The 26,325-nt window shown below is 48.7% G+C and overlaps 1 protein-coding gene across 2 annotated transcripts in view; it reads left to right on the top strand.

Annotated features, from left to right (window-relative positions):
- Positions 1–19,858, top strand: part of ITGB5 (integrin subunit beta 5) — a 106,536-nt gene extending 86,678 nt beyond the window's left edge. Inside the window, exons 11-15 of one of the 2 annotated variants that reach the window (XM_039843235.1) lie at positions 7,981–8,203; positions 12,337–12,440; positions 15,829–15,948; positions 17,292–17,458; positions 18,132–19,858. In XM_039843235.1, coding sequence (XP_039699169.1) covers positions 7,981–8,203; positions 12,337–12,440; positions 15,829–15,948; positions 17,292–17,458; positions 18,132–18,227 — 710 coding nt within the window. In that variant the 3' untranslated portion in view covers positions 18,228–19,858. Of the gene's footprint in view, positions 1–7,980; positions 8,204–12,336; positions 12,441–15,101; positions 15,212–15,828; positions 15,949–17,291; positions 17,459–18,131 lie in introns of those variants that run through there. The other variant, XM_039843237.1, reaches the window with a different exon arrangement.
- Positions 19,859–26,325: the final 6,467 nt, after the last annotated feature.

Below are 26,325 nucleotides of genomic sequence, written 5' to 3'. Positions count from 1 at the left end.
AGTTAAGTGCTTAAAGCATACAATTCTCTATTGCACATTTAAAAAGGATCTTCCCAATACGGTAAGACAGACAAGGCACTATCTCTCTTTTATCGATGAGGAAACTGGACAACTGCCCAGAGCCAGCAAGAAGGTAGCTGAGATTGCACAGAAGCATCCATTCAGAAAGGACGTCCCCAGCCAAGCATTTATTTCCAAAGAGTTTCAAGTGGAGTTACAAAGATCAGGCTGAGTTGGCCAGAGGAGACTCTCTGTGTGAGCTGAGTTCAAGGCTGGTGTTTAGCTGAGCGGTGCTGTGCTTTCTCTGTGGGTGGAGCCTCCCTTAGTTGGCAGGTTCTGCAGTCAATAACTCACCCTTGGCAAGACAATGCGGTGTTTACAGGCTTCGGAAGCCTCTGGTGAGGACGCCACTTGTCAAGAGAGACTTCTCTTTTGCCCCTGGAGGTTTAGTTTCTACTGAGGTGCCTGGAGCCAGGCTAAGATTCCTTATGAGGGAACTGGGAACATACCCTGTGCATTTCAAAAAGCTCCGTTCTTTACTTTTTGGAACCAAAGCCAGTCCACGTATGGAAGGGAAAGATAGAGTAGTGGGAGGGGCACATTCCTGCAGGGACCAGACTCAGAGACACCCTGAGAACATGGGCACAGCATAGGCGGAACATGGGCACAGCACAGGCGGAGCGGGGACACTCGAGGACACGGTAGGGCCAGTTATGTAACACTAACCTGCTTGTCAACAAAGAACCAGGAAGAGCGCTTACTAGGCGGGAGTTCCCCTTCCTTTTCAGAAGCCCCAGACAGAGAGGCCATACCCTTTGCAAGCCCGTGTGTGCATTTGGCTGCAGAGAGGTCAGCCCATGTCTGGCTTCGGTTCTCCATGGAGATTTGTGTGAGTGCCAGGATATCTGTGACAATGAGGCTCCTCTCCTCTGCTGTGTGTCCACAGGCTCAGAGAGGCGGCTCCAAACATCCACCCAGTGCTGAAGAGGGTAGGGCTGTGGGATCTAAACCCAATTGCCCTGGCTCAGCAGATTCTCTGAGACCTTGAGTCACAACAGCCCCCTGTGACTGGACGCACATAAAGCTCTGAGTTGGTTTCCTGCACTTTTTAACATGGTTGTTGGAGAGTTCCAGGAGCTGGGCCCAGGGTCTCACCCAGAGGTGTCCAGAACACAGACAAGAAGACCTGACTTCTAGTGACAGGGAAATATCCCAAATGAGTAAAGGCTTTCCAGCACACACCCCTTTTTCTTTCTCTCTTGACCACTTCCTATGTATGCTACTGGCTCTGGTTGTGAAGGGAAGAGAAAGAGAGGAGGGGGGGAGACTATGGGGCAGACACGGCTGTGAGCAGAGAGGGTGCTGAGGCTGTGGGAGAGGGAGGGGGCTTGCGGCTGGAGGAAAGGGGGATACCGTGAGAGGGAACAATGAAAGAGAGAGGAAGTGATCACGTATACTTGTGTAAGAGAGACGCTGACTGTGGGAGAGGGAGAGGTGACCGTGAGAACAGCGAAAGGACAGTGCCCTTCCAGTCTTAGGAACCGAGCTTAGTCCTCCCCACCACAGCCTTCTGCCAGCCAGATGGACTCCTGGAGGGGACAGAAGCTGTCAGAGGGGACGGAAGCTGTCGCAGGGAACGGAAGCTGTCAGAGAGACGGAAACTATCACAGGGGACGGAAGCTGCCTCTGAGGGAAGCCACAGTGCATTCCCGAGCGGAATGGGAGCTATTTCTGGACCAGCTGTGGAGAGACAGTGTGTACCCTGAGGGTCATAGAGCCCCGCCCCGGACAAGTAGCTGTTCCCCTCCCAAGGGCCAGGTTTTCTTCCCTCCCTCACTGACCACACATTGCGTCCCCGCTGTCCTCTGGCACACCTCGGGAGCTCCTCAAGCAGGGCCTCCGGCACCTTTGGGTGTCAGCCTCCCCACCAAGGCACTGGGGCCAGCCAGGTGTTCTTACTTCAGATTGGACTTGGGTTGGGTAAACTTATGGGGTCCTTATGCCTTTGATTTTAGTTCCCAGAAAGCGCTCCCCTCCCCATTCTCCACGGTCTATGACTCCAAGCTTCCCCTTCTCCTCCCTCTCATTATAACCACAACAGCAGTGAAGATGATGTTGAAGATAGTTAGCATTTACTGAACACTTACTACATGCCAAACGCTAGGTACCTCATACGGGTTAGGTGCTTTAACTCACAATAACCCTACAATTGGGATTTCTATGAGCCCCATTTTAAAAATGAAGAAACCAAGCTACAGAGGGATTATACATCCATTCCTTCTGGTCAATAGCAAATTCACGAGGCCAACCCAGGCACTGATTCCAGAAGCCTTGTGTTAACCACTGCACTCCACTGCCCCATTTTCCAAATGTATTTTTGTAGCCCGGCTCTGTTCTTCACCACCCACCATGTTCCATTAGTAAACGGGCTCCTTCTCATCCTCGGCCTTATACAGGAAACCCACTTCCTCCTTTTCCTGTAACTGGTGGTCCCTGAGAGCTTTGTTGGGGGGAAGTTGGGGGGCTGGCCTTTCCCACACCCCAGGCAGCAGTCTCCTCCCTCCTCAGTGCTGCTTTCAGATCTTCGCTTTCCACCCCCTGGAACTCACTGCCCTCCTCTGAGGTTGTGGCATCTCACTGCATGGTCCTCATCCCTGTCACTGATCTCCTGGTCTCTCCCTATATTGCACCTCACGCTTGCCCCGTCTCCCCCAAGTCCTACCTTCCTGGCAGCCTGCATCTCCCTGTGCTGAGCCATCCAATGCATTGGTCTTAATTCTTTGATTGCTCCGCCCCAGTGGCAATGCCAGCAATTCCAGCTGCCATTACCTGAGAGCCCCCATGTGACAGATACCGTGTGAGGGGCTTTATCTAAGCAATAGTCCCTGTGTTTCTAACAACATTCCCACGACGAAGGCACGGTCCTCGTTGACAAGTGAGGAAACAGATCATCACACAGGTTTTGGGATTCACCCAAGGTGACATAGTGAATGGTGGAGGACAGACTTTAACTTGGTTTCAGCGCATCCCCTCAGCCCTTCACACAGCTGATCTGCCATGACCTTGAACAACACCCCTGGAACTGAAAAACGTAGCGCCCCGCTCTGGCCCTCAGCCTGTCCTCCCTGTCTCTCACCACATCTCTTTCTGCTGTGATCTATTTAGAGTTTACCTCAGTCCCTCCATTTCCCCCTAAACTTTCTCTCTTTTGAATCTTTCTATTTAGCCAGAAGAATATTTAAATATACCCCACCTTCGAAATCCCCTAACCTCCTTCCTCCTCATCGCTTCCTTTCCCTGTACAACCTGCTGCCTGTGCTGGCTGTCACCTTCCTCACCTCTCTACCAGCTGGATTCTGCCCTCGCATCTATACCGACTGTGGCAAAACCCAGTAGCCACTGTAGGAATCGCCCGTCTCGACCTCTATAGAGCACTGGTGCTGGGTCTTCCTTTCACATCCCTTTTGGCTTCCAGGCCACTGGTTTCTCTTCCTTCTCTCTGGCAGCTCCTTCCCAGCCTGCTTCAAGGGTACCCTCCTCTAAATAGCCAGCATTCTATTTTATAGAAGGAGGCAAGGGGCCGTGTCTTGGCCCCCAGCCCACACAAGCACTGTTGTGTTGAAGGAAAGCTGTTGAATTCTGTAGAGCCAAAATTCTTTATAAGTTAGACACATTTACAACTTCCTGTCCATTTAGCTATCAATCATTCTAACAAAGGCAGCACTAATAATAACTTGCACATGTAGCCATCCACAGCTTACAAAGTGCTTTCACACACCCTTCAATATCCCTATCTATGTGTAATGAAAATATTTTCACGTCTGTACAATCAGACAGCCATCATCAAACTCAGCTCGCTTTGCCAAGGTGTTGGAGGGTAGCATTCTTAATGAGCTTTGATTTGATGAAGAGTTCTTGCGTAGGCCCTCAGAGTCGTTAGCCAGGATCGTGTTCCCGGTCCCCTGTTCAGTTCTGCTAGTGACTGACAGGTTATTGATCCTTGGGACAGGGCTCAATAACCCTCGTCATTTTAATAACACATATTTCTGGTAGTGTATTAGGAGAGGCCACGGGCTGACCAGAAGATGTGGGGAATCTTTGCACATGTAGGCTTGGGGAAAGGCAGGTTGAGGCCCAAGTGCAGGATCTGAGACATTTGGATTAGGCTAAAATACGGCCCAGCCTACCTAGTTTTTGACACTCTATATAGGTTATGCTTTCTAAAGGAGGCTTGGAGGCTTTAAACCAAGATGGCAAGTAGTTGCAGCTTGTGTGCCACTCCCACTAGTCGGTAGAATCTGCTTGGAGAACAGTGTTGAGAAGGATTCTGAGGCCCAGCCCAGGCTTTCTGGAAAAGAATTCTGTGATTAGACAGTACTGTCTGCCACTGCTGTGAATAAGGATGTGGTGGCATGTGCCACATCTTTACTGTAGCTGTTTTAGGGTGCCTTTGAAAGGTGATAAACTACCTAGCAAACTAAACTATGGCTACCGAGGGAATCACTGAGGGCAAGCATGCAGGTGGCTTCAGCCATTTCTCCAAGCATGGAACCCAGGGTCTCCTTCCTAGTTTGGCTTACTGGGACTTTGCTTTGGAGTTACCAAATATTTGAAGTCAAAAGCCACATGGGTAAGAATTTTCTAATGCTCCACAGCCCCTCAGCAGCTCCCACTTGCTTGCCCACCCCACCGAAGTAGGCTCACGTGCTCTGTTCACTTTCTATGTTCTCTTGCATTGTTCTTTTATGTCAGTCTTTGCTGTGCTCAGGTGTCGTGGGAGACCTTCAGGAATGGCTTATGTCTCCAGCCGTGAGCTCTGTCTCTCTTCCAGAAACCGTGGTGAACTTTTGTGAATCATCAGCTCCCGCTCTGTCCCACCCATTACTCCTAACTGTCTACTTGAACCCTAGATCTGGGCACTCTCACCTGCAGGCCTTGGGCTGGGTTTTGGAGCTCTCAGGCTTGTATGGTGTCAGATGTACCCGAAACAGCTAGGTTTTCTTGCTTATCCTGGTGGAAAGTACAGAGCAGCAGGCACCTCTGCCTGACTTGCCATCATTTTCACTTAGATGCTCAGTCACTGTAGGGAGCAGCGTCTCCCTTTACCACGCATATACTTCACTCAAAACTCAACTCTTCAACAAAATAATATACCTCCTCCTCTCCAAACCTTTGACACTTTGGAATATTGTGTCAGGTTATTTTTGGCACCTCTTGATGCCAAATGGCACCAAGAATTATTTGGGTAATTTTACCTCACTGCCAAAAACAATGAGAGTATGAAGAAAAACAACGCCATCTCAAGCAAAGCAGTTTCTCTGGCCTAAGTACTGTCTGTGCTGCTTATAAGTACAGCACTGAGCATGCCTTTTACTTTTGCATTTTCACTCTATGGGACATTGTGATGTACAAGCCATTGGTGAGAGCCAGAGCTATATTAAAAACCTACTCTGAAGTGCACTGATATCTGCAACTCACTTTGAAATGCATATTAAAAAATATAGATTGATGGATAGATATGTAATAAAGCAATAGATAACATACTGATGGTGGAATGTGGGTGATGAGTATATGGATGTTCACTGTACAATTCTTCCATCTTGGCCGCTAGCTTGGAAATGTTCATAATAAAATGTTGGCGGTGGAGGGGTGGTGGTGGAATTATCCCTGACAGTGAACCATGTTAATTTAAAACAGGCTCTTGACCAATGTGGTCTCTGAGGCCAGAGAGTGACGGAATAGTGTGATTGGAGCCATTTCATTTGGGAAGACTTCCTGTGGGGAGTGGTTTCCTGCCTGCTGTGGCTTGAAATCTGTGCTGTTCATAGACCGGTGGAGAGGAGGGGTGTGCGATCCTCCCTCCCTGGGCTGAGCTGTGCACTCTGCTGCCATTCCCCTCCGACACGCCCCTTGAGCAGGGGTGCTGCTCTCTCCTGTGGCTCTCACATCTTACGCCAGCTTCTAGGCAGTTCAGTTGCGCTCCACAGCTTCCTCCTGGCCCTACTTGGCTTTTCTCACCTCTCCCAGAGGACTGCCATATGCCTTGGCACTGCCTGTGAGATGGGAGGGCACTCTCACCCAGCGCAGTATCCGCTGTGAGCAGAGAGGCTGTTGGGCACGGGAGAGGTGGCAGGCTTGGCTGTTCCAGATGGCCCCACTGTTGCCTGAAAATTCTAGTCACTACAGAGCTGACAGAGCAGGGAGAGGACAGGAAGTGAGTGGCAGACAAAGAGGCTCTCTGGAGTTAGGACCTGACCCGAATTGTGAGTCACACACATTGGTGGTCTCACAGACGGTGCTGGGATCCAACTACCAGGATAACTGACTCAGGTGCAGGAGTAAAATGCAAGGCCCCCACCTGTCTGATGCTTATTTCTGCCTCCCCCTTCTCCTACTAGTGTGTATGTGGGCACTCAGTGAATACAAATTCTTGGTCCTATTAATATCAGCCTTAGCAAAATGGCATCAGGAAGAAAATATGCTACAATAATAGTGTTAGGAAGATTTCTTAAAAATTGAGTGCTATTTATAGCACTGCTTTCTGCCTCTGTTAGTGGAGAGAATCTAGAATTCACTGTCAGGCTCTTGACCACATTTGAAGATGGCACTCTCCATGCTTTTGACTGTTCGTCATGTGTGCACACATCTACCTACTTGCACACACATGTGCCTGGTGCACACACTCATACACGTGCCTGGTGCACATGCTCACTTTCACACACACAAACTCTGTCCTCTGAGCTGAGCACTTCCCTGCCTTTGACACCTGCGGAACCTCGAGGGGTTGCCCAGCTCCTCCCCCACAGCCAATGGAAGGGGTCCCTCCGCAAGGGGGTGCAAGGCAACCCTTAGCTGGTCTTCATCTTGGTTTGGGCCACTTTGTCCTCTCTTCTCCTGAGAGACAGTGGATCCTGGAGTTCAGACCACAGACTCTGGAGCCAGCCTCTCTGGTTTGCATTCTGGCTCTACGGCCACTGGCTGGATGACCTTCAACAAGCCGCTCTGTCTTGCTATGTCTCAGTTTCAGCACTTGTGAAATGAAGATGATGATAATCCCTACCACATGGATGGCTGTAGGAATTAATCAAGTTTGTACTGTGAAGCCTGCCACTCGTATAGTGCTCACATTATTAGCTGCCGCTGCTGCTCTCGGCGTCCGCTCCCCAGTCACCTTACTCTGGGCTGGGGCTCCAAGGCCAGAGCAAGAATCTCACTAAGATCAAGCAAAGACAACTGCGTTAGTCTCCTAGCGTGACTGTAACAAATGCGCACAAATTTAGTGACTTAAAAACAACACAACTTGGTTCTTACAGTTCTGGAGCCCAGAGTCTGGAATCATTGTCATTGTCAAGGTGTCGGCACCCGCTCCGGAGGAGCTAGGGGAGGCTCTGTGCCCTTGCCCTTTCTGTCTCCTAGGGCTGCACTCCTCGCACTCCTTGGCCTGGCGGCCTCCTCCGTCTCCAAGGGCAGCAGCTTAGCATCTTGCTTCTGTTGTCTCATCTCCCTTTGCCCTCCCCATATATGGGCCCTTGGGATGGCATTCTGGACCCACCGAATAATCCAAGAGACACTCCCTGTCTCCAAATCCTTCCCTTAATCGCTTCTGCAAAGTCTCCTTTGCCATTTGAAGTAACGTTCCTGCGTTCTGGGGATTAAGGCCTGGGTGTATTTGGGGCCATTAGTCACACAACGACTGAGGCAGGAAGAAGCTCTCTGGGGTCCTGTGTCTGTGGCGTGAGTTGGCCAAGTTCTGGACCAACTTGGAGCACTGCCTCCGACCCCCAGCCAGGCCACACAAGCTGCCCAAGCCCCATGCTGTCATCCCCTGTCAGCAGTAGGCCCTCTCTGTCTGCTCTAATGAACTCTGAAGACACAGTGTCTCATTCTGTTAGCTCCCCAGTGCCTGGCACATGGCGGGTGCTGGGTGGTGGCTATGTGCTCGTGCAGGCAGGCACTGATGTGCTATGTGTGTCTTTATAGGCCACGGCGAGTGTCATTGTGGAGAATGCAAGTGCCATGCAGGTTACATTGGGGACAACTGTAACTGCTCAACAGACATCAGTACTTGCCAGGGCAAGGACGGCCAGATCTGCAGCAGCCGAGGGCACTGTGTGTGTGGGCAGTGCCAGTGCACAGAGCCAGGAGCCTTTGGGGAGACATGCGAGAAGTGCCCAACTTGCCCAGATGCTTGCAGCACCAAGAGGTAACGGCGCCCACCCACAGCCCCCTCACGCCAGCTCCTCACCTCAGCACAGGCCTGTCTTCCAGCCAGTCAGCTCTCAGGGCTGGCCAGCTTCTCCCCATCTCTGCCCTCCCGGCCTTGCTGGGGAGTGAGACTCTCACTAACATTAACTAAAATAGCATCTTCGAGACTCTGATTCCATGGGGATTTTGTTAGAAAATAAAAACAAAACAGGAAAAAACCAAGACTGCTATTCTATTGCTAAACAAGTTTAGAAATTACCAGATTACTGAGTTCAATGAAATTAAACTGGTTTTGGTAACAAAATAGCATTTTCTCAGAGCCTTTAGTGTGCCATTGAGTATTTGAAAAAGGGATTCAGTGCACATCTTTTTTTCAAATGTATTTGATCACCCCCCATCCACACACACACATTAACATCTCCCAAGCAGTGTTTCACAGGACACCCATGTGGGAAATGCTGCTTTAAAGAAAACATAATCAGAAGGGAAATTGGATAGGAGGGCACCTGACCTAGATAAGGCATGCCAGAAACAAACTGCCGTGGCTGTTGAATTTTCTGCTCCATTTATACAGATAATGGAACGCTGGCTCTACGCTGCCAATGAATGCACAGATTGTCTAGACCCGGGCACCCGGGCCTTCGATGACTCAGCCACAGGGTCACATTCCCCGGGATGACCTCCCCACGGCTCTGCCCTTCACACTCTGCCAGAGCGCCAGTGAGAGGGAATTAAAGAAGTCAAGGAGTCATGCCGTCAGAAAAGCCAGAGTGACAGTTTCTCTTGACTTTTGCTAGAGAAGCCGCTGTGTCATCATCATCGTGCTAAAGCGCCAGCAGGGTGGGAACAGGAGCAAGGATAAGCAGAAACAAATAGAAATGCAGACGGCATTTCTCTTTGGTTAGGGAGCGCAACAGTGCAATTTTCTTTTGGCAGATTTCCCCTCCAAACTTCTGGCTCAGGCTGATAATGAAATGAGTTCGTGCTCCCTGAGCCTGCCGCGGCTGCTGGTCAGTCCGTGCTCAGAAACGTTCTGGGTGGCAGGGCCCCTGGCTGGACATTTGCCACAAATAATCCAGGCGTGGGTAATTGAAAGTTGGCTGCAGACCAAGAGACAAGATGGACAGGGCCAGGTTTTATTTTGTGTCATTGGAAGGGAGCCAGGGAGAAGGGAGAAAAAAAGCAGATCCACTTTAGACCCGCTAAGAATGGAGAAACAGCAGAAATTCAAAGAAGCATCCCAGGGAGGAGGTTAGGATCCTGGATCTGGAGCCCAAGTAGCTGTGGCCATCTGAGCACGGGATCGCGGCCATCGTCCACATTTCGTGCTGGAGCGAGGTGCCCTCCCACAACTCCTACCAGCAGAACCCTTCTGAGTATACGTTCCTAGTCCCTGAGACACGCGAAGTTGACAGGGGTGGGAGCCAAGCTAGAACGACACACGTGCAACCAATAAAAGTAGATAAAGTCTGTTTCTCTTCTTCCTCTGGAGCAGCAAGGCAATGTATGGTTGGCTTAGGTAGGTTAAAAGGTCCCATGGGAAAACAACCCCAGCTTTAAATGTTTAAAGCATTCATTTCCTAGAAGACATAGACTTGATAATTTATTATCCATTAAGCAATACCCAATGAGCAAAGAGATGCCGTAAGGGAACCTCACTATCCCTTCTTGGGCCCTCCTCTGGGCCACGCTCACTCTGTCTCTTTCACAGCCTAGTTGCAACTTTTTTTAAAAAAAACAACGTCCCTTTGATAGTGACTTATGTCAGGCTGTTTTTCTGCTTGCTGCTTTGCTGAAAGACACCAGGTTTCGAATACCTTATGTCCTTTTTTTTTCTCCTTGGCGTTTCAGAGCAGCCAATCTCTACTTTCTAGAATTAACCACACACACCCTTCACCTTGGGTGAGTTCACACTCAGCCTCAGCTGATTTCAATTAACAGGCTCTGTGCAAAGTCTCTCTCAGCAACTTGTTTGTTTAAAAGACCAGACTTACTTTAATACATGACTACAATATATCACGCGTTTCAACACAGTACATGAATCACACTGATATGTCTACGTGGATAATTAGGGAATGTTTCCTGAAAGTGGCTCTGTGGCTTAATGTGGTTTTAATGACAACAGGGAATGCAGATGGAGGGCACAGTGGATCCTGGCTGAGACCGGAAGCAGCCACCCTTCTTTGCAGCCCGTTAATCCAGGAGGCTGGAAAGGGGGGTGCTGGGTTAACGTGAATGACCAGAGCTGTAGCCACCCCTTCCTTGACCGCAGCCAAGTCTCACTTGCCCGCCCTTTGGAGCTCTGGCCTGTGGAGCAATGCATACATCACCCACTTGTTTGTAACTCCAGAATGTTTCCATAAAGTCATTCCCAAGAGAGTGGGATTGTTGTGGCCACATCTGAGATAGTCGAACTCATGAGCGTATTAGAACCCTCATAAGAAAACCTTATTCACTTTCTCTTCATGATCTACTCGCTTGCCCATTCTTCCTTTATGTTCAGAAAGTGAAGTAAGGATCTGCGGAGGGGGTTGTCTGAGAGACGGGGCATCTGGATGCTGGATCCAGCTGCCCTTGACTTCTTTTTTGTCCTCATTTCCCTCACCTGTAAAATAAGAGGACTTGATGAAATGCTCTCTGAGCTCCCTCCCAGTTCTGACATTCCAGTCCACAGTTTCTGCACCGGAAACGTAGTAACTGGCCTCTTAATCTCAACGAATTAAAGGATGATGAGAATAGAGGTGATGCATTGTGGTTGCACATCCCTCCCTGTTTTGCTGGAGTGCCTTCCAGATACTCAGCCCCTTGGGTCCCCACAGGCCCGTAGGAAATCAGGACAGCTGTCCCCCATGTGGCCGAGGCTCTGCAAGGTCGTCCTCTGCACTCTGGTGCCACTGTGTTGCTGCAGGGAGGCGGTGGCCCTCTCAGTACACTTGGCGCTTGAGGAAGCCCCTGAGGAAGCCTCTGTTTGGGGGGTTTCACCCTCCTTGCCTCACAAAGTTCCTGGAGGTTCCCCATCAGCTAGCTCTTTTGCCCCACCCCACTCATCCCTGGGGCCGAGTTGCTGCCATCCCATTTATGCTGCCCTATCCCACAGCCCCCAGAGGGGTCGGGGCTCTGTTCCCCTCCACAGCAAGCTTCACAGACCCTTAGAGCTCAGCTTCTCTGGCCCCATGTCCCAGGAGTCTTGTTTATTCTCCCTGATGTAGCTGAAGGTGGGTGGAGAATTCCTGGGATTGGATTTTTACTCTGAAAAGTATAAATAATCATCATTAATAGAGCACTTTAATTAAGCATTTTACATATCTGATTTAAACTGTAGGCCTGAGGTGGGAGGAGAGGGACTCATAGTGTCTCTTTGTGGCTGTAAGCCATTTTCTCCAGAAGATCCCTGTTGAAATGCGAGATCCCTGGGAGGGGCTGCAACCCTGTGGCCTCTACCAGAATCTAGTGCAGGCTGGCCAACGGGTGAGTGGACAGCAGGGTCCTTGGGGAGCCTGCCAGGTGAGCGCCCTCAGGGAAGGAGAAGGGGCAGGGCCTCAGAGCCTCCGGGACAGCGGTTTTCAGCCCTCACTGTTAATCAGAATCCCAGGGCCCAGCTCCACCCAAGAGATGTGACTCCAGAGTCTAATGTGCAGGCAGGTTGAGAGCCCTGCCCTGGTGATGGCTGGAGGGAATCCTGGGAATTGGGGCAACACGAGGACATCAAGCACCAGCCATGGGGAATGAGGACCCCTCTGTGAGGCTGGGATCACAGTTTCTTATCACTCAGAAACTTCTTGCTTGGCCAGACCCTTCATTCAGTCAGGCCTTCGATATACCAGAGTGAAGATGGATTTGGCTCCTGGTATCAAAATTTGAAAGGCCTCCAACCTACAACTTGACGTGTAGAGCAGACATGCCTCTAAACTCACATATGTTCCTCCAAGAACCCTCGGGCTTCCCCACATAACAGCCACAAGAAGGGTGGGGCGGAAACATTCCCTGAAGCCAGACACCTGAAGACAGACAGAAGTTAGTCTTTAGCGTCTGCAGGAAGGCCGGGGTCTGCCTTGTCGGGGGCCCATTCATTATGTGTGTGGAGCTACGACACAGCATCTAACATCAACATTTATTGCCTCTTTTTTAAAGAGATTGTGTTGAGTGCCTGCTGCTCCACTCAGGAAGCCCAGCTGACAACCAGACCTGCCAAAACCTGTGCAAAGATGAGGTGATCACGTGGGCGGACAGCATCGGTGAGTGTGCCAGAGCAGCCCTGGGCGGCTGTCCCCTTTTCGATCTTAGTGGACACTTAGAGAACTTTATCCTCCATGGGATGATCTTGGCCGGGAGGAAGGTAGGTTTAGCCTTGAATTAGGAAGCATAGTCTCAATGTCCTTGGCACAACTGCTGGCTCCCCAAGAGGACTTGGGGAACCTGTGCTAGGGCATAGGTTCCAGACTCAACAGGGTATAAGACCTTGTTCATAAGTTTCTGTCCTATCACTGGAACCCAGTCCCTTCCTAGTTTCTGTCCCATCACTGGAACCCAGTCTTCTCCCAGGCCCTCTGAGAACTGAGTATATTAGAATAACTAATGTTAGCTGCTATCGCAAACAAATGCCAAATATCAATGACTTAACAAATGTAAATCAGTTCATCACTCACTGAAAGTCCAGTGAAGATGCTCCTGGTTGGCAAAGCTTTCCATGTGGTCACTCAGGCATTCAGGCACCCTCTATGTCAAGGTTCCTCCCTCCCCAAGGTCCCCAGAATCCTCTCCATTTAGTCAGCAAATAGGGAAAGGCAGAGTGAAGGGTCCCATGGGAGGTTTATATGAGCCAGGCCTGGAAGTGGTACATATAACTTCCATTCACATTACATTGGCCAGGACTCGGTCATCTGGCTGCATTTAATTACAAGGCTGGCTGGGAAACATAGTCAAGCTGTGTGCCCAGGAAGCAGGAGATCCATGTCTGGTGAACAACTAGCCAGTCTCTGCGCTATTTGGCCTCAGCCCAGCCCAGCTCTCACGATGCTACAGCCATCAGAGGGGGCAGAGTTCTCATTCAGTCCGGACTGAACTTGAGATTCAGTGCCAGGCTCTTCTTCCGGCAGCAGATCACCAGTTGGTTTCTGCAGATCTCGCCCAGTGGCTCTTCTTACTCTAAACACTCCAGTTTGACATCATCTCTCAATCCCTCTGCTTTTACTTCTGGGCAAATGGCTACAAGTCCATTTCTGAAGCCCACGGGGAGGCTCAGACAGAGGCACAAAGATGTTTGCTTTTCACCATCTCTGGGCTGCATCCATATCTTTCCAGTACAGTCACTGCTGTCCAGGCTGAGGAGTTTCTAAGGGTAAGAGATGCAAATCACATATCTTAGCCCTATAAGCACATAACTGGGTTTGGAACTATTCTGGAACACTCTATTTGCATCAAGTCAAAGTGGCCCTGTGCTGGAATCCTCATACACTGCTGTTTGGAGTGTAAAATGGTACAGCCACTGTGGAAAACAGTTTGGCATTTCTCCCCAAATTACACATAGAGTCAGCATACAATTCAGCAATTCTACTTCCTGGTGTCTACACGAGAGAACTGAAAACATAGGTTAACACAAAAATGTGCACATGAGTGTTCATAGCAGCAATAATCATAATAGCCTAAAAGGAAATAACCCAAATGTACATGAATTGATGAATGAAAAAAATATGGTATAACCATACAGTGGAATATTATTCAGTCATAAAAAGGATTGAAGTATTTATACATGTATAACATGGATGAACTTTGAAAATATTATCCTCAGCGAAAGAAGCCAGGCAGAAAAGGACATATGTTATATGATTCCATTTATAGGAAATGTCCAAAATAGACAAGTACAGAGATAGTAAGTTAGTGGTTGCCAGGGGCTGGGGAGAAAAGGGAATTGCGACTGGCTGCTACTATGTATGGGTTTCTTTTTGGAGTGATAGAAATGTTCTGGGATTGGATAGTGGGAATGGTTATACATTGTGAATATACTAAAACTACTGAATGATACACTATAAAATGATTAAGTGGTAGTGTTGGGGGAGGGGCGGGGGGAAGACTATGTATCTCGAAAGGGATTCTGCATCTGAGACTTCCTTGCTGGCAACTTTGCCCTCTACCTTGACCTCAGCCGCTGCAGACTCCTAGCCCAGCTGCCTGTCCGTCATGGCCCTGACTTGCCTTTTTTATAGACTTCCTTGCTCCTGCCTCTCTGATGTTGACTGACTGCTCTGGCTAAATCATGGCTCCTGAGTATGTTGAGTCACATATGCCGCTAACACATGTATTGAGCCCCAGGGATTGTGCTAGACCTAGAGACAGGCTTACTGAGTTCCATCTCTCACACCCATTTTCTAGCCCTACTTCTTGCTATTTAAGGTTGAACAGCAAGTTCTGCTTGCAGACCAGGGGCCAAAGCACACACAGTCAGACAAAACAAGACAATGCCTTCCCGCGGCCCACTAACTGATTCACTCAGAGCAACTGTAGCCAATCATGTAGCTGCCTCCGTCTGTTTCTGAGAGATGAATCGGTTGCTTCATAGAGAAGATTTCTGTTTGAATTCACCATTTACCCCTTTCCTTCCTTCTCCCTGGATTTTTTTTTTCATACACACACACTCACACTCACGCTCACACTCACCCAGATTAGGCCTAAGATTGGGAACTGAGAAAAAAAAGTCCAGACATTCGTGTTTGAAAACCACAGAAATTTATCTGGTTCCAGGTTTAAACTCTTTGGTGCAACGGGGTTACAAAACTGAGAGCTGAAAAGCATTTCCAGGCATAACATTAGCCTGAATTGTCATTCGCGATCCACTGGCCATTTCCTAGCCTCTCATCTCCCTCTTACTTCACACTCTTCTTACTTCCTTTTTCCCCTAGAAATCAATCTAACGCTTCCCCCAAAGAAGCCTTGGACTGCAGATAATGCTTGGACCTTGCATCAGGGTAATCTCTGGGGGACAGGGAGGAGTTGAGGGAGCTTGAGGAAGGGGGCTTTCTAATACAGAGGAGCGAGGGGCTCTGCTTCCAATGCTGGCTCACTTTATCTTGGGGTGCAGGCACCGCTATGGCTGCCAATCTCTCATCTAAATGTCCTCATCACCTTGTGGGTCTTTTTGTTTTTACATCCTAGGGAAGAGCTGCCTGATGCTTGGCCTCTGCAGCCAGCTCTCAACCAAGTGGACTCAAGTGTTAACTCTCACTCAGGCCTCAAAGGACATCAGAATGGCTCCTTCTTTTCTTTATCCCTTTAATTCCGAGGGCCAGTTCCATTTAGCAATCCCACCCCCAAGCATTAATGCCTTCTTTAATTTCACATCGCCCCTAACAAACACTTCAGAGGTTTAAAGATCCTCTCTCACTTTCCTACTACAGGGATCCCTCCGTCTAAGGGAACTCAAGTCCCCAAAGCAAACTGCACTCAGCACCTGGGCCTGTGTTCTTGTTATAAGATACCTGAACTCATTTTTAAAGGCCCAGCCGCCCCCCTTTAAGGCTCTCTTCACCCCCTTTCTTCTGTAAGGTGTTCGGCTCCTCGCCCCATTTGTCAGCAGCTCTGGGTTGCCCAGAGACAAACTCAGGACATTTCTGCTTGGTTTTCTTCCAGTGAAAGATGACCAGGAGGCAGTGCTTTGTTTCTACAAAACTGCCAAGGATTGTGTCATGCTGTTCACCTATGCAGAGCTGCCCAGTGGGAAGTCCAACCTGACGGTCCTCAGGGAGCCAGGTGGGTGAGGGCCGGCTCATGTGCTGTCCCAGGGGGCTCGGTTCCCGACACCATTTCCTGCTCTAGGCACGTCGCCCTGTGCTCACCTCACCACCCTTTCCAAACTCCAGAGAAAAGATGGTTTCAATTCCTGATGAAGATCAGACTCTAAGGCTGCCCCAACCTGACTCCTACGGTTTAGAAGAAAGGGCTCATTGCTGGGAGATAGCTGTGGGGGGCATGGGTGTTAGCGGAGGATAAGGCCCTGCCTTGGGGTGGGGTGGGGGGGGTGTCTCATCTTGGAGGAGAGAGAGCACAGGGGGAAAGGAAGCACAGAACACACTTAACTTGCAGAGCTAAAGCCTAATTGTTAGGAGCCACTGGGCTCTGCAAGGAGCACACAGAGCAGGTCTGGACCATCAGGGCTGAGCAGGCCAGTGCTTGCATTAGGGAGCATCTGGGTGCACACACAGCCCTGGCCAGGCCGCTGTACTTCCCAGTGTGGAGTCCAAGAAGGGCCGATGGAGCTTTGGGTTAAACACCCCTGCAGGCTGCTGTGCTGGGCTCCCTGGGCCGCTGAGGAGGCTCAGCTTTAATCTAAACACAGATAATTCTGCCTTGTGCTTTGTGCCCAGGAACCAATGGCCTTTTGCCTTGTAGTAATTAGAAGTTCTAGCGTGACCCCTTTTATTCTTTTCTAGAGGGGAGCAGGGGAAGCAGAAAAAGAGATGCTCTCTTTAATTCATAGCACTGCAAACTGTTTTTCCAAATTGGGCCAAACCGCATAACGTGCCTTCCTTGGGCAGAGGCAGGGGAAGTGTGGTGCCAGCCCAGGATGCATGCCTGTAAGAATGAAGCTTTGTTTCCAAATGCTGTCTTTGCGGTTCTTTGAAAATAAGCACATTTGCTCCAAAGGGCTCCACACTAAGGGCTTACAAATGTTGGCTGGCCCCCAGCCCAGCCCTTGTGGAAGCGGCTTCATGAAACCTCCTGCCTGCCCAGTCTGATCCGGAAACCATTTACATGGAAGCTGAGGCACAGTCCAGCATCCGGCACTGGGACTTCGAGCTAAGGAGAGGCAGCTATGCAAACGGAGTGTGGGAAGAAGTGGGGGGCCGCCAAGATTTTCATCTAGACTTTGCCATAGACTCGTGTGTGGCCTTGGGATAGTTACCATCATTCTTTGAATCTTTCACTTCACACACATTTGAAGAAACCTGCCTGCCCACTTGTCTCCCAGAAGTAGAGTGAGGATCTAAGAGAGAAGAGAAGGAAGACCTTTCATTTCAGATACACTTGAGGTCCGGGGTAGAAGGGGTACACTAATGATGGCCTTGCTCTCCGTGCCTCCTGGTCCCCTCCAGAGTGTGGAACAGCCCCCAATGCCATGACCATCCTCCTGGCCGTGGTAGGCAGTATCCTCCTGATTGGGATCGCGCTCCTGGCCATCTGGAAGCTGCTGGTCACCATCCACGACCGGAGAGAGTTTGCAAAGTTCCAGAGTGAGCGATCCAGGGCCCGCTATGAAATGGTGAGTCAGTGGGAAGTTGGAAGTAGAAAAAAATGTCAAGTTTAGAGATCCGGTTGAGTTCAGGCAACTGATAAAGGCCGACTAACATCTTTGGCATTCAAAACAAAGAAACAAAACTTGAAAGGAGGTTAGTGCCCAGTTCTGGACGGTGGGACATGCATGGCCCAGGAGCACAGAGGGCCCTGCACAGAGCCCCTCACCAGACCCTGGGCAGGAGACTCATGAGGCAGAGGCACTTAGCACAGCCTCAGAAGGAAGAGTCTGGACAGTCGTAGAGAGACAGCAGACCCCAGAGAAAACCTTATGTTCTTATAGTCTGTTACAGTATCCATATGTGTCAGTGTTGTCTGCCCAAGCAAACGGCATGCTTCTAAAGAACACAGGGTAAGGGCCCCCAGAGTTCCTAGCCAGTTAAAGTCAGAAGGAACTTCCGAGACCATCTCCCAGCCCTCATTTCAGAGACGGAGAGTGAACGCTCAGGAACAGGAAGGGACTTTCCCAGGGCATGGTGAGTTAGAGGCAGCCAGTTCCAGAGCACAAGGCTGTCGTCACCTGCACCTGTGCGCTCCACCTGCTGCCTTCCTAGGTGACTGACAAGGAGGGGCCTCTAACACTGAGTATGTGTTGGAATGAATAAACTAACACATGTCCTCCTGCCTTCCATGTTTTATAGGCTTCAAACCCTCTGTACAGAAAGCCCATCTCCACACACACTGTAGATTTCACTTTCAACAAGTTCAACAAATCCTACAATGGCTCAGTGGACTGATGGCACCTTCTCCTCAGAGGACCGGAGGGGACGAATGGTAAAGTCAGAGACTGACATGCTTTGGATAGCTGCTCAGCTCCATCGTGGCTCCCTAGATAGACAAGCACAGAGACGTTCCAGTGAGCCTGGGTGAGGAGCCCATCGCCTGCATAGGAAGGCACCCGGCTATGCCACCTGGCTGCTGTGCCAGAGCCAGGCTAGGTGGCCAGACCTCCGAGCCTAGGAAAGGCCAGGGGACCTTGGCATTCTCGGCCTTCCCCACCACATCCAGCTTGTCCTGTCAATGAACTGCTGAGATGCCGGACTGCCTCTCCCTTCCAGAAGGGCTGGGCCTCCAGTCTGGCCAGAAGAGAAGGCTCTTGGGAGTGTCAGAGTATGTAAAATGAATGCACGGTCTGGCTTTTTCGTGCCGATCATTTTATACGAAGTAAAAAGATCTTGCATTTATGGTATAGTTCTGATTCCTGATAATTGTCCGCCTGATGTCTATGCCTTGTGCATGAGTGTTGGTGATGGGATTGCTGAGATTCCTGTTGAAGGTACAGAGTTTGCAAATGTCAGTTTTCCTCTCCCGTCCATGTTTGTTTATAGTACTTTTGTAATGAAAAGGAAAGAGGTTTTTTGGGATTGAAAGTAAAGGTTAAAACCAAAATATTTTATCTTTGCCTGATGCTCTCTGTAACATGTGTGTTCCTTTCTGAAGTGGTCTTAAACGGTGCCCCAGTGGGGACTGAAATACTTCCTCAGGGGGCCTAGCAAGCCAGTCTAATGTTCCAGACCAGACCCTTCAAACAGGCTCCACAGGTTGCTCAGGGGCAGCTAGGGCGGCTCCAGGGAGGGAAGAGAAGGTGCCTTTGGACCCTCTCGGCTGTCACTTAAAGAGTTTGGGCTGGAAACTGAAAGGCACAACTCTGGACTCCTTCCCTTTTTCCTAGGTGCTGAGGCTGGAAATAGATTGCGCAGATGAAGAAGGGTCAAGATGTGGTTTCCACACAAAATCACTTTTTATACATTATTATCAAGAACAGTTCCCTTCCAATGCCTTCCCCAGCCAAACTCCTATGTCCCAACCAGGCCCAGAATGCCAAACCCATTTCAGCTTTTTATTTTTTTTCTCCATAGGGCCCAAAAGTGCCCTTAGGTTCCCATATCTGAGGTGGAATGAAGCCCATAAGTCGTCTGTCCTATCCCCTATTTATAGAAGAGGAAACTGCTAGAGAGGGAAAGTGGCTTGCCCAGGTGTCAGAGGCTATAACTCATGAAAAACTGGTACTGAGACTCAGATCTTTTAACCAGAGTGCCGGCTTCCTGCCACCTGTTCTTTTTTTGTAAAATCTCTTTCACCCATCATTGTTTGCTATTGGCATCCCTTTAAGGCGATCGGGATTTTATTCCAAATTCATCTGTTTTCAGCGTGGGACCAAATTCCCCGAACTTCATTTTAGCAAACACTAAGACAAATATGCCTGTCAGTAAACTGGGCCTATTTCCTGGGGCAAATGTGAACAGGTTCTGAGCTTTCTTTGTCCTGTGTAATTAGGATGAAACAAAGACCTGTGACTTGGCAAAGCTGCCTTAAATCCTTTTTGGAATAAAAAAGTAAATAAATGTAAATAAATATATAAAGTAGGTAAATGGTGCCTTTGAGGTTTTCTAAATTGAGAAAAGTAGGATTTTGGAAGAAACTTTGGGTGCTTCTTCTGTTTAATTGTGGATCTCCTGGACACAAATTATTAACTTGTTCAAAGTCTCATTTTCTATTGGGCAGCTCTGTAAGGGTGCGTCATTCTTGGCCACAGACAGCAAAGGATGATTTACTCTTGGCTTCCACCTGATGTGGAAGTTAGGTGTATTTCATCTGTGACAGCAGACGGCTGTTGATGGAACAAGCCACTCACAGCGCCCTGCTGCCCCCTGCTGGAAGCTCTTGGACAAGCTGTTTGGAGACCTGACTTCGGAGATTCTGACCCAACACTGCCGGCAATTTCTTTATTTCTTTCCTTTGGCAATTGGGTGGTGCTCCCCATTCCTCCTGCCCCCCAATTATCATAAATAATGGAGCAGGAGCTAAAGGTGGGCTAGAAAGCTCTCTCAAACCAAGGGTTGACCTGCCCTTTCTGTCCTTACTGGGCTGTGGAAGCACAGGTGGGAATGAGCCTTCCAAAGCATTGGAATTGCCATTGTGTGGCTTCCGTGGCTCTGCAGGGGGCACCTGGCAGTCTTTGGAAAATTCTTTTCTGGTATCTGTTTGGAAAGACGATTAGTGCTGCACTTTCTTTGGAAAGAAGAGGGGGATGCTATTTACCTTTGTAATCGATCTATGTTGATATAATACAGATTTCCAAATGGTACTTATTGATCTTTAACAACTTACTTTTTTAAATTGCAAAATACATGGAAAAAATGGAAAATAAAGAGATTATAAAGTAAAAATCTTTTATAATCATACCATGCAGAGACAGCTACTCTTATCCTTTTTGTGTATGATTTCTCAGTCTTTTTTCCTATGCACATATGTGTAATTTGAACCCAATTCGGATTATGGTGTCACTGTTTTTTAAATTTTTTATTTTTTTAATTATAATTTACATACATATTATATTAGTTTCAGGTGTACAACATAGTGATTAGACATTCATATAACTTATAGAGCGATCACCCCGATAAATCTAGTACCCGTCTGACACCATACATAGTTATTGCAATGCTATTGACTATATTCCCCATGCTGTACTTTATGTCTCTGTGATAGTCTTTTCATAAGGCCTGAAGGCTCTCATTCAGCTTGGTTGACTAGTACTTAGTCAAACTAAAGTAACAGCCACTTCTTCTGGGAAGATATATATTTTTTTAATTTGTTTAATTAGGATCAAAGCTTGAGGTTGATTATCATGGAACTCGGGATAATACTAAGTAACAGCAAACAGATGAGATCAAAGGAGAGGTCTTATTCTCTGCTCCAATGACATCTTTTAACTGCATAGCTCCTCCCTCTCCCTGAAGGGCTACTTGCCGCAGGTGTCCTGCTTGCTTCTAAGAAGGGCAACCTGGTGCACTCAGCGCCAGCAGGGCTTTGTGACTGGCTGAGGTGGGGTAGTAAGAGAAGAGGAGGAAGATGAGAGTGGCTTGGATGAAACTCCGGAGGCGGTAAGTGTTGGACCTGTGTGTCTGAGGCACCTGAGGAACCCTACGTGGACGGCTGGGCCAGCACTGGACATGCAGACAGGGCATGTGTGCACCAAGCCATTTCTCTGCCCACAGGGGAGCCTGGCTTTAGCGTGGCTTTTAGCATGTCTGTGAATGAGGCGTTCCAGTCCCCCTCCTTAGGGTCAATGGGTTGAGGAGGCTTAGTTAGGTCCCCCAACCTAGCGTCTGTACCCTTCTTCCCCTCCAGCTCAGGGGCTACGGACTTCTAAGGACATGGTTCCAGTCAGACCTTCAGACCCTCAGGGGGAAATTGTAAAATGAAGGGAGGAGAAGGAGAGAAAGTTGAGCCCACCATGGTGCTAGTAAGAGAGAACCGTACCTAAAGAATTGTCCTTCTCAGCCCCCAAGGCTCCTCCTGCTGAGCTTGTGGCTTTGGAAGGGACTCTCAGACTGTCACTGCCCAGCTAGTCCAACCTGATAGAGCTGCCTCCAAGATGGGTTGGGCGATGTGTCACAGTGAGAAGGTCTTTGTATCCAATTTCTTTCTCTTGGAGTTCAGTGCTGGGAGGTTCTGATGCTTCCTTTTGTCCTACAGAGGGATCTGTATCATCTGGCCAGTTGAGGGTGTCTTGATTGCCAGGAAGCTGGGAAATGAACGTGACGAAACGTAACCTACCACCAGTTGTCAGAAACACCCTGGAAGGGTCAGCCATTAAAGCTTCACTGGTGCCACCTGCACCAAATATCAAACCCCTGAGACCAAAAGCAGACTCTCCTCAGGTGACCCGCATAATAGGCCCACATGATTTTTTCAAGGAAGGGATTTCCTTCATTTACAAAGGAGATTCCAATTCAGGAACTTTTCTCTGGTGTGATACTCTTTCCTCTTCTCCTGGGAAGAGTATGACTGTTTTCACTTATCTCAGAACTCTACAGTATGACTAGGGAGTCATCTGAGTTTCTGCCTTGAGGGCACACATCTCTGCTGAAGTAAAATGAAGTACCTCTGTGAAAACTAAGAAACTATAAAAGCTCTCTCCCCCTTCCTCTTCCTCGTATCTTCTTCTCTCTTCCCCATCATATGAGCAATGCCTGATGCATCCAAGTTAACCAAAAACCCAGCTACAGTTTAGGGAACTATTTGTTTAAATGAAGGACAATGACAACTGACACAAATTTCATGATTCCCGGCGCAAAAACTCAATGCTTTAAAGACTCCTTTCTATGGAGGTGACACAGGGGTTGCCCTAGGCAGTGGTCCATGGCTTGTTCCCCTGCCAGCTCAGCTAGCTTTGTGGCAATGGGATATTTGTATGAGCTGATGTGTGTGCTAGTTGGCATTCATGTCCTGGCTCGTGACCATACAACAAATTTTAGAAAACCAACACTGAACAAAAACACAATTAACTGAGAGTTGTGTGGGTTGCACCCTATGCAAGCGTCTCCACATGGGTGGAAGAGCCAGGCAAAGGTCCCAAGGGAGATGGAAGAGACTGGGGCTGCTTGGCCTTCCTGTCTACCCAGCACTGCCTCTGAGGGGCTCTTCCAAGCTCAAACCACGAGACTGTAGACTTGATGAGTTGGGAGACACCCACTGTTGGATGGACCTAGAGTTTTAAGAGAAGGAAGAAAGCAACAAAAGTAAGAGGAATATATCCCAATACACAGACAGGCTCCGAGTTCACTGCCATGCTCTGTGCTGGGGTGGGGTCTCTGAATGGTCATCGCTATCTTGGGCCCCTTCTAGAAAAGCAACCAGAGGACCCAGAGCTCCTCTGCTGTCTGAGCATCTATTTTCTTCCCTCCCTGGGGTTTGGCCTGGGGTCGGGGAGCTGGCCTCACAGCCCACCCCAGCACCTGACTGTGACCATCACTCTTCCTCCTGTTCCTCTCTCCAGACCAGAGGAAGACTCCTCCTTTGCCCCCTTAGTGGGAAGGAGAGAGGCAAATGTTCTTCCAAACCAGTATTGATGCCAAAACCTTGAACTTTAAAAGTTAAAAAATATTCTAATTGTTTTGTTTCTCTTTGTGTTTCCATTGTGGCCTTTTCCTGAGGCACAAAGGCCACGTATGGACTTGGGATATAGAGAAAACAAAGGGCAAAAAAATAACTCGATAATTCATACAAGGTCAGATTACAAACTTTAAAGGCCTGAGAATCTAAAAAGGACATGACATGCCACATCCTGTAATCCAAAATAAAACTACAATTTAATAAAAGAGCATTAACTATAAATGTAAAGAACCCCAATGAGTCCTGATGTCTTTTTCCCATGCTTTTAAAAAATATGTATCAAATTCTTTTCAAAAAACATGTTTGGTATCGCCGCTTCACTAACCCTCTCAGCCCTTAGTGCTGATGACGTGGTAGCATATCCTATTAAGAGGCAGAGGAAGCAATTTGCAGAGTTACCCATGGTCTTTTTTTTTCCCCTCTTAACCTCACTGTGCTAACCAAAAATGAGGATAACTACCTTTCTCATAATGTTGTTTCTAGAAGTAACTCGTGGAATTCACATAAAGTATTTAATACAGTGTTTGGATCACGATAAAGGCTACAACAACTATTATCATTACTTTTGGCCATGGGAAAAAGGGATACCTGAGAAGTTTGGAAGTGCTTTAGTGAATTTTACTGCAATTTATCCTCAAATTAGTAAAGGAGGATGGAGTCACAATGAGCCACTGACACAGGACAACACTGCAGTTAGCATCTCCTGCCTTCCCTGCCAGAGTTTTCCCACTTTAATATCCTACCTTCAAATTTTAAGATGTTCGGTTCCCATACTCATTTTCAGTGATTGATATTGGGCTCACTGTGTTGAAATGCAGTATCCGCACAAGAGCCAAGCAGCTGTTTCTTTTAGAGAGCTCACTGAAAGCAGCCAGAGGTGAAGAGTAAGAAGGCTGAAGGAAGGAAGGCTGATCTCGGTGGAATAGTTTTTGTCGAGCTGGATTGGGGAGAGCTGCAGCACGTTGTTAAAGGTATTAGTTTGCTACTGCTACTTAACAAACCCCCCTAGAATTCCATGGCATAGAATAAGCAGTTATTACCACGCTCACAGGCTACAGACCAGATGGCATTCATTCAGAAACATTTGCAGGGCCCTGTGCCAGGTGCAGGGAACACTGCCACGAAGAATACAAACGTGAAATCCCTTCACTTTTGGTAGCTTATACCTGTTACAGGTGGTTTTGCCCTCCTCCCCTGGTCGCCAAATTTCCTCAGGCACGATCTGTTGCCTACCTGTGGCTCTACGCCCCTTGAGAAGTAGGATGTACCCTCCTGTAGCAGCAAACCCGTGGTTGGTAGGGAGCCAACAAACTACACCTGCGGGCCAGTATTGCACTAACTAGGATAGGTTCTGTCAGAACCTTAGTTCCTCCTGAGCCAGGAGGATCCGATCGACCCTCTGAAGAGTGTAAACACACGCACCACTCCTTCTGAAGTTCTGAGCCTCCCACGATTTTTCCTGGCTCCCACCTACCTTAAGGAAACAATATCTTGCATCTGTCCTCTTTGGAGATCCTGGCAGGTGTGTGGGCATGCTTCCAGGCCTCGACTGAGTGGGACCAGCGATTTTGTTCAGAAGAGATGGGCAAATGGGAGTTGAGGAAAGAGGTGTCCTCAGGTTGCCATCTTTGCTCTCCAGTGCCTTTTTCCAGACAGTTCCCAGAGGCTACTTTAGGGAGCTTTTCCAGAGATGACTCACATCAGCAGGAGTGAGGTTGAGAGTTGGGACTGAGAGACTCCAGGCCTATGTCAGCCACAGGCTGCCTGTGAGCAGATCTCTTTTGCCATTCCAGGTCTACACTTCTGTAGCTCTAAAGGGGAACTGGATCAGGTTTCTTAGGTTCCCTCAGCACTACAGATCAAAGGTTTATGTCCTACCACATGCCTAGAGTACTGGAAGAGGCCAGGGGATAGAGTTCTCCATTTCATTAGTCTTACAGATGTTCTGGGCACCATGGGAACCAATCCTATTTTCCTCACTAGAACCAGGTGTTATCATGCTCAGAGCTCATGCTCTGTAGATATTCCTTGATTGAGAAAGGGTCAAACCAGCGGTCCCCAACCTTTTTGGCACCAGAGACCGGTGCTCCTATGAGAATCTACTGCTTGATGATCTGAGGTGGAGCTGAGGCAGTGATGCTAGCGCTGGGGAGCGGCTACAAATACAGATGAAGCTTTGCTCACTCACCTGATGCTGCTCACCCCCTGCTGTGCAGCCCGGTTCCTAACAGGCCACGGACTGGTACCGGTCCGTGGCCCAGAGGTTGGAGACCCTGGGCTAAACTATCCAATGCTTCCAAAATACTTCCAGCACTCTCATAGGCCCAGAGACAGCCCAAGTTCTGAATCCATTTGTGCTCCAAAGTTTTATGGCTCCAGACTGCCTAGGTTTTTGCTTAGATGAGTCTACAGCATTGGGCTTATTCTCGAACATCAAAACTACTGGAGGAACCTGTAAGAAATACAATTTCCAGGCCACACACCAAATTTGCTAAAGGAGAATCTCTGATGGTGGGGCCCAGGGATCTGTATTAAATACATGACAGGGGCCAGGTGATTCTTTGATGCTCTTCTGATCTCCCTTCAAGTTACCTAGAAGGGGCCCTGAGTGAACTTCCATGACAGAACAGGTAGCACCAGCATCCTGGTGTGGAAGTTTACACTTCTGAAGGAGTAGGTGACTCAGCAGGAAAGGGAGGCAGACCCCAAGACCATCTCATTGCAGAAGAAAAATGTGACTAACCAGTGCAGTGGTTCTCAAAGTGTGGTCCCTGCAACATTAGTGCTGCCTGAGATTATTTGGGATGCAATTTTTCACGCCCCATCCTAATACTATCCGGAGTCAGAAACGCTGGGCCTGGGGTCAGCATCTGATTTAAGACTCCAGGTGTTTCTGATGCATGCTAAAGTGTGAAAACCACTGACCTAGTAAGTCCA

This window comes from Pteropus medius, unplaced genomic scaffold (assembly GCF_902729225.1).
Source record: "Pteropus medius unplaced genomic scaffold, Ma_sr-lr_union100, whole genome shotgun sequence".
Taxonomy (NCBI): domain Eukaryota; kingdom Metazoa; phylum Chordata; class Mammalia; order Chiroptera; family Pteropodidae; genus Pteropus; species Pteropus medius.
Note: the sequence above shows the minus strand (reverse complement) of the source record. Positions and strands in the feature narration are given on the sequence as shown.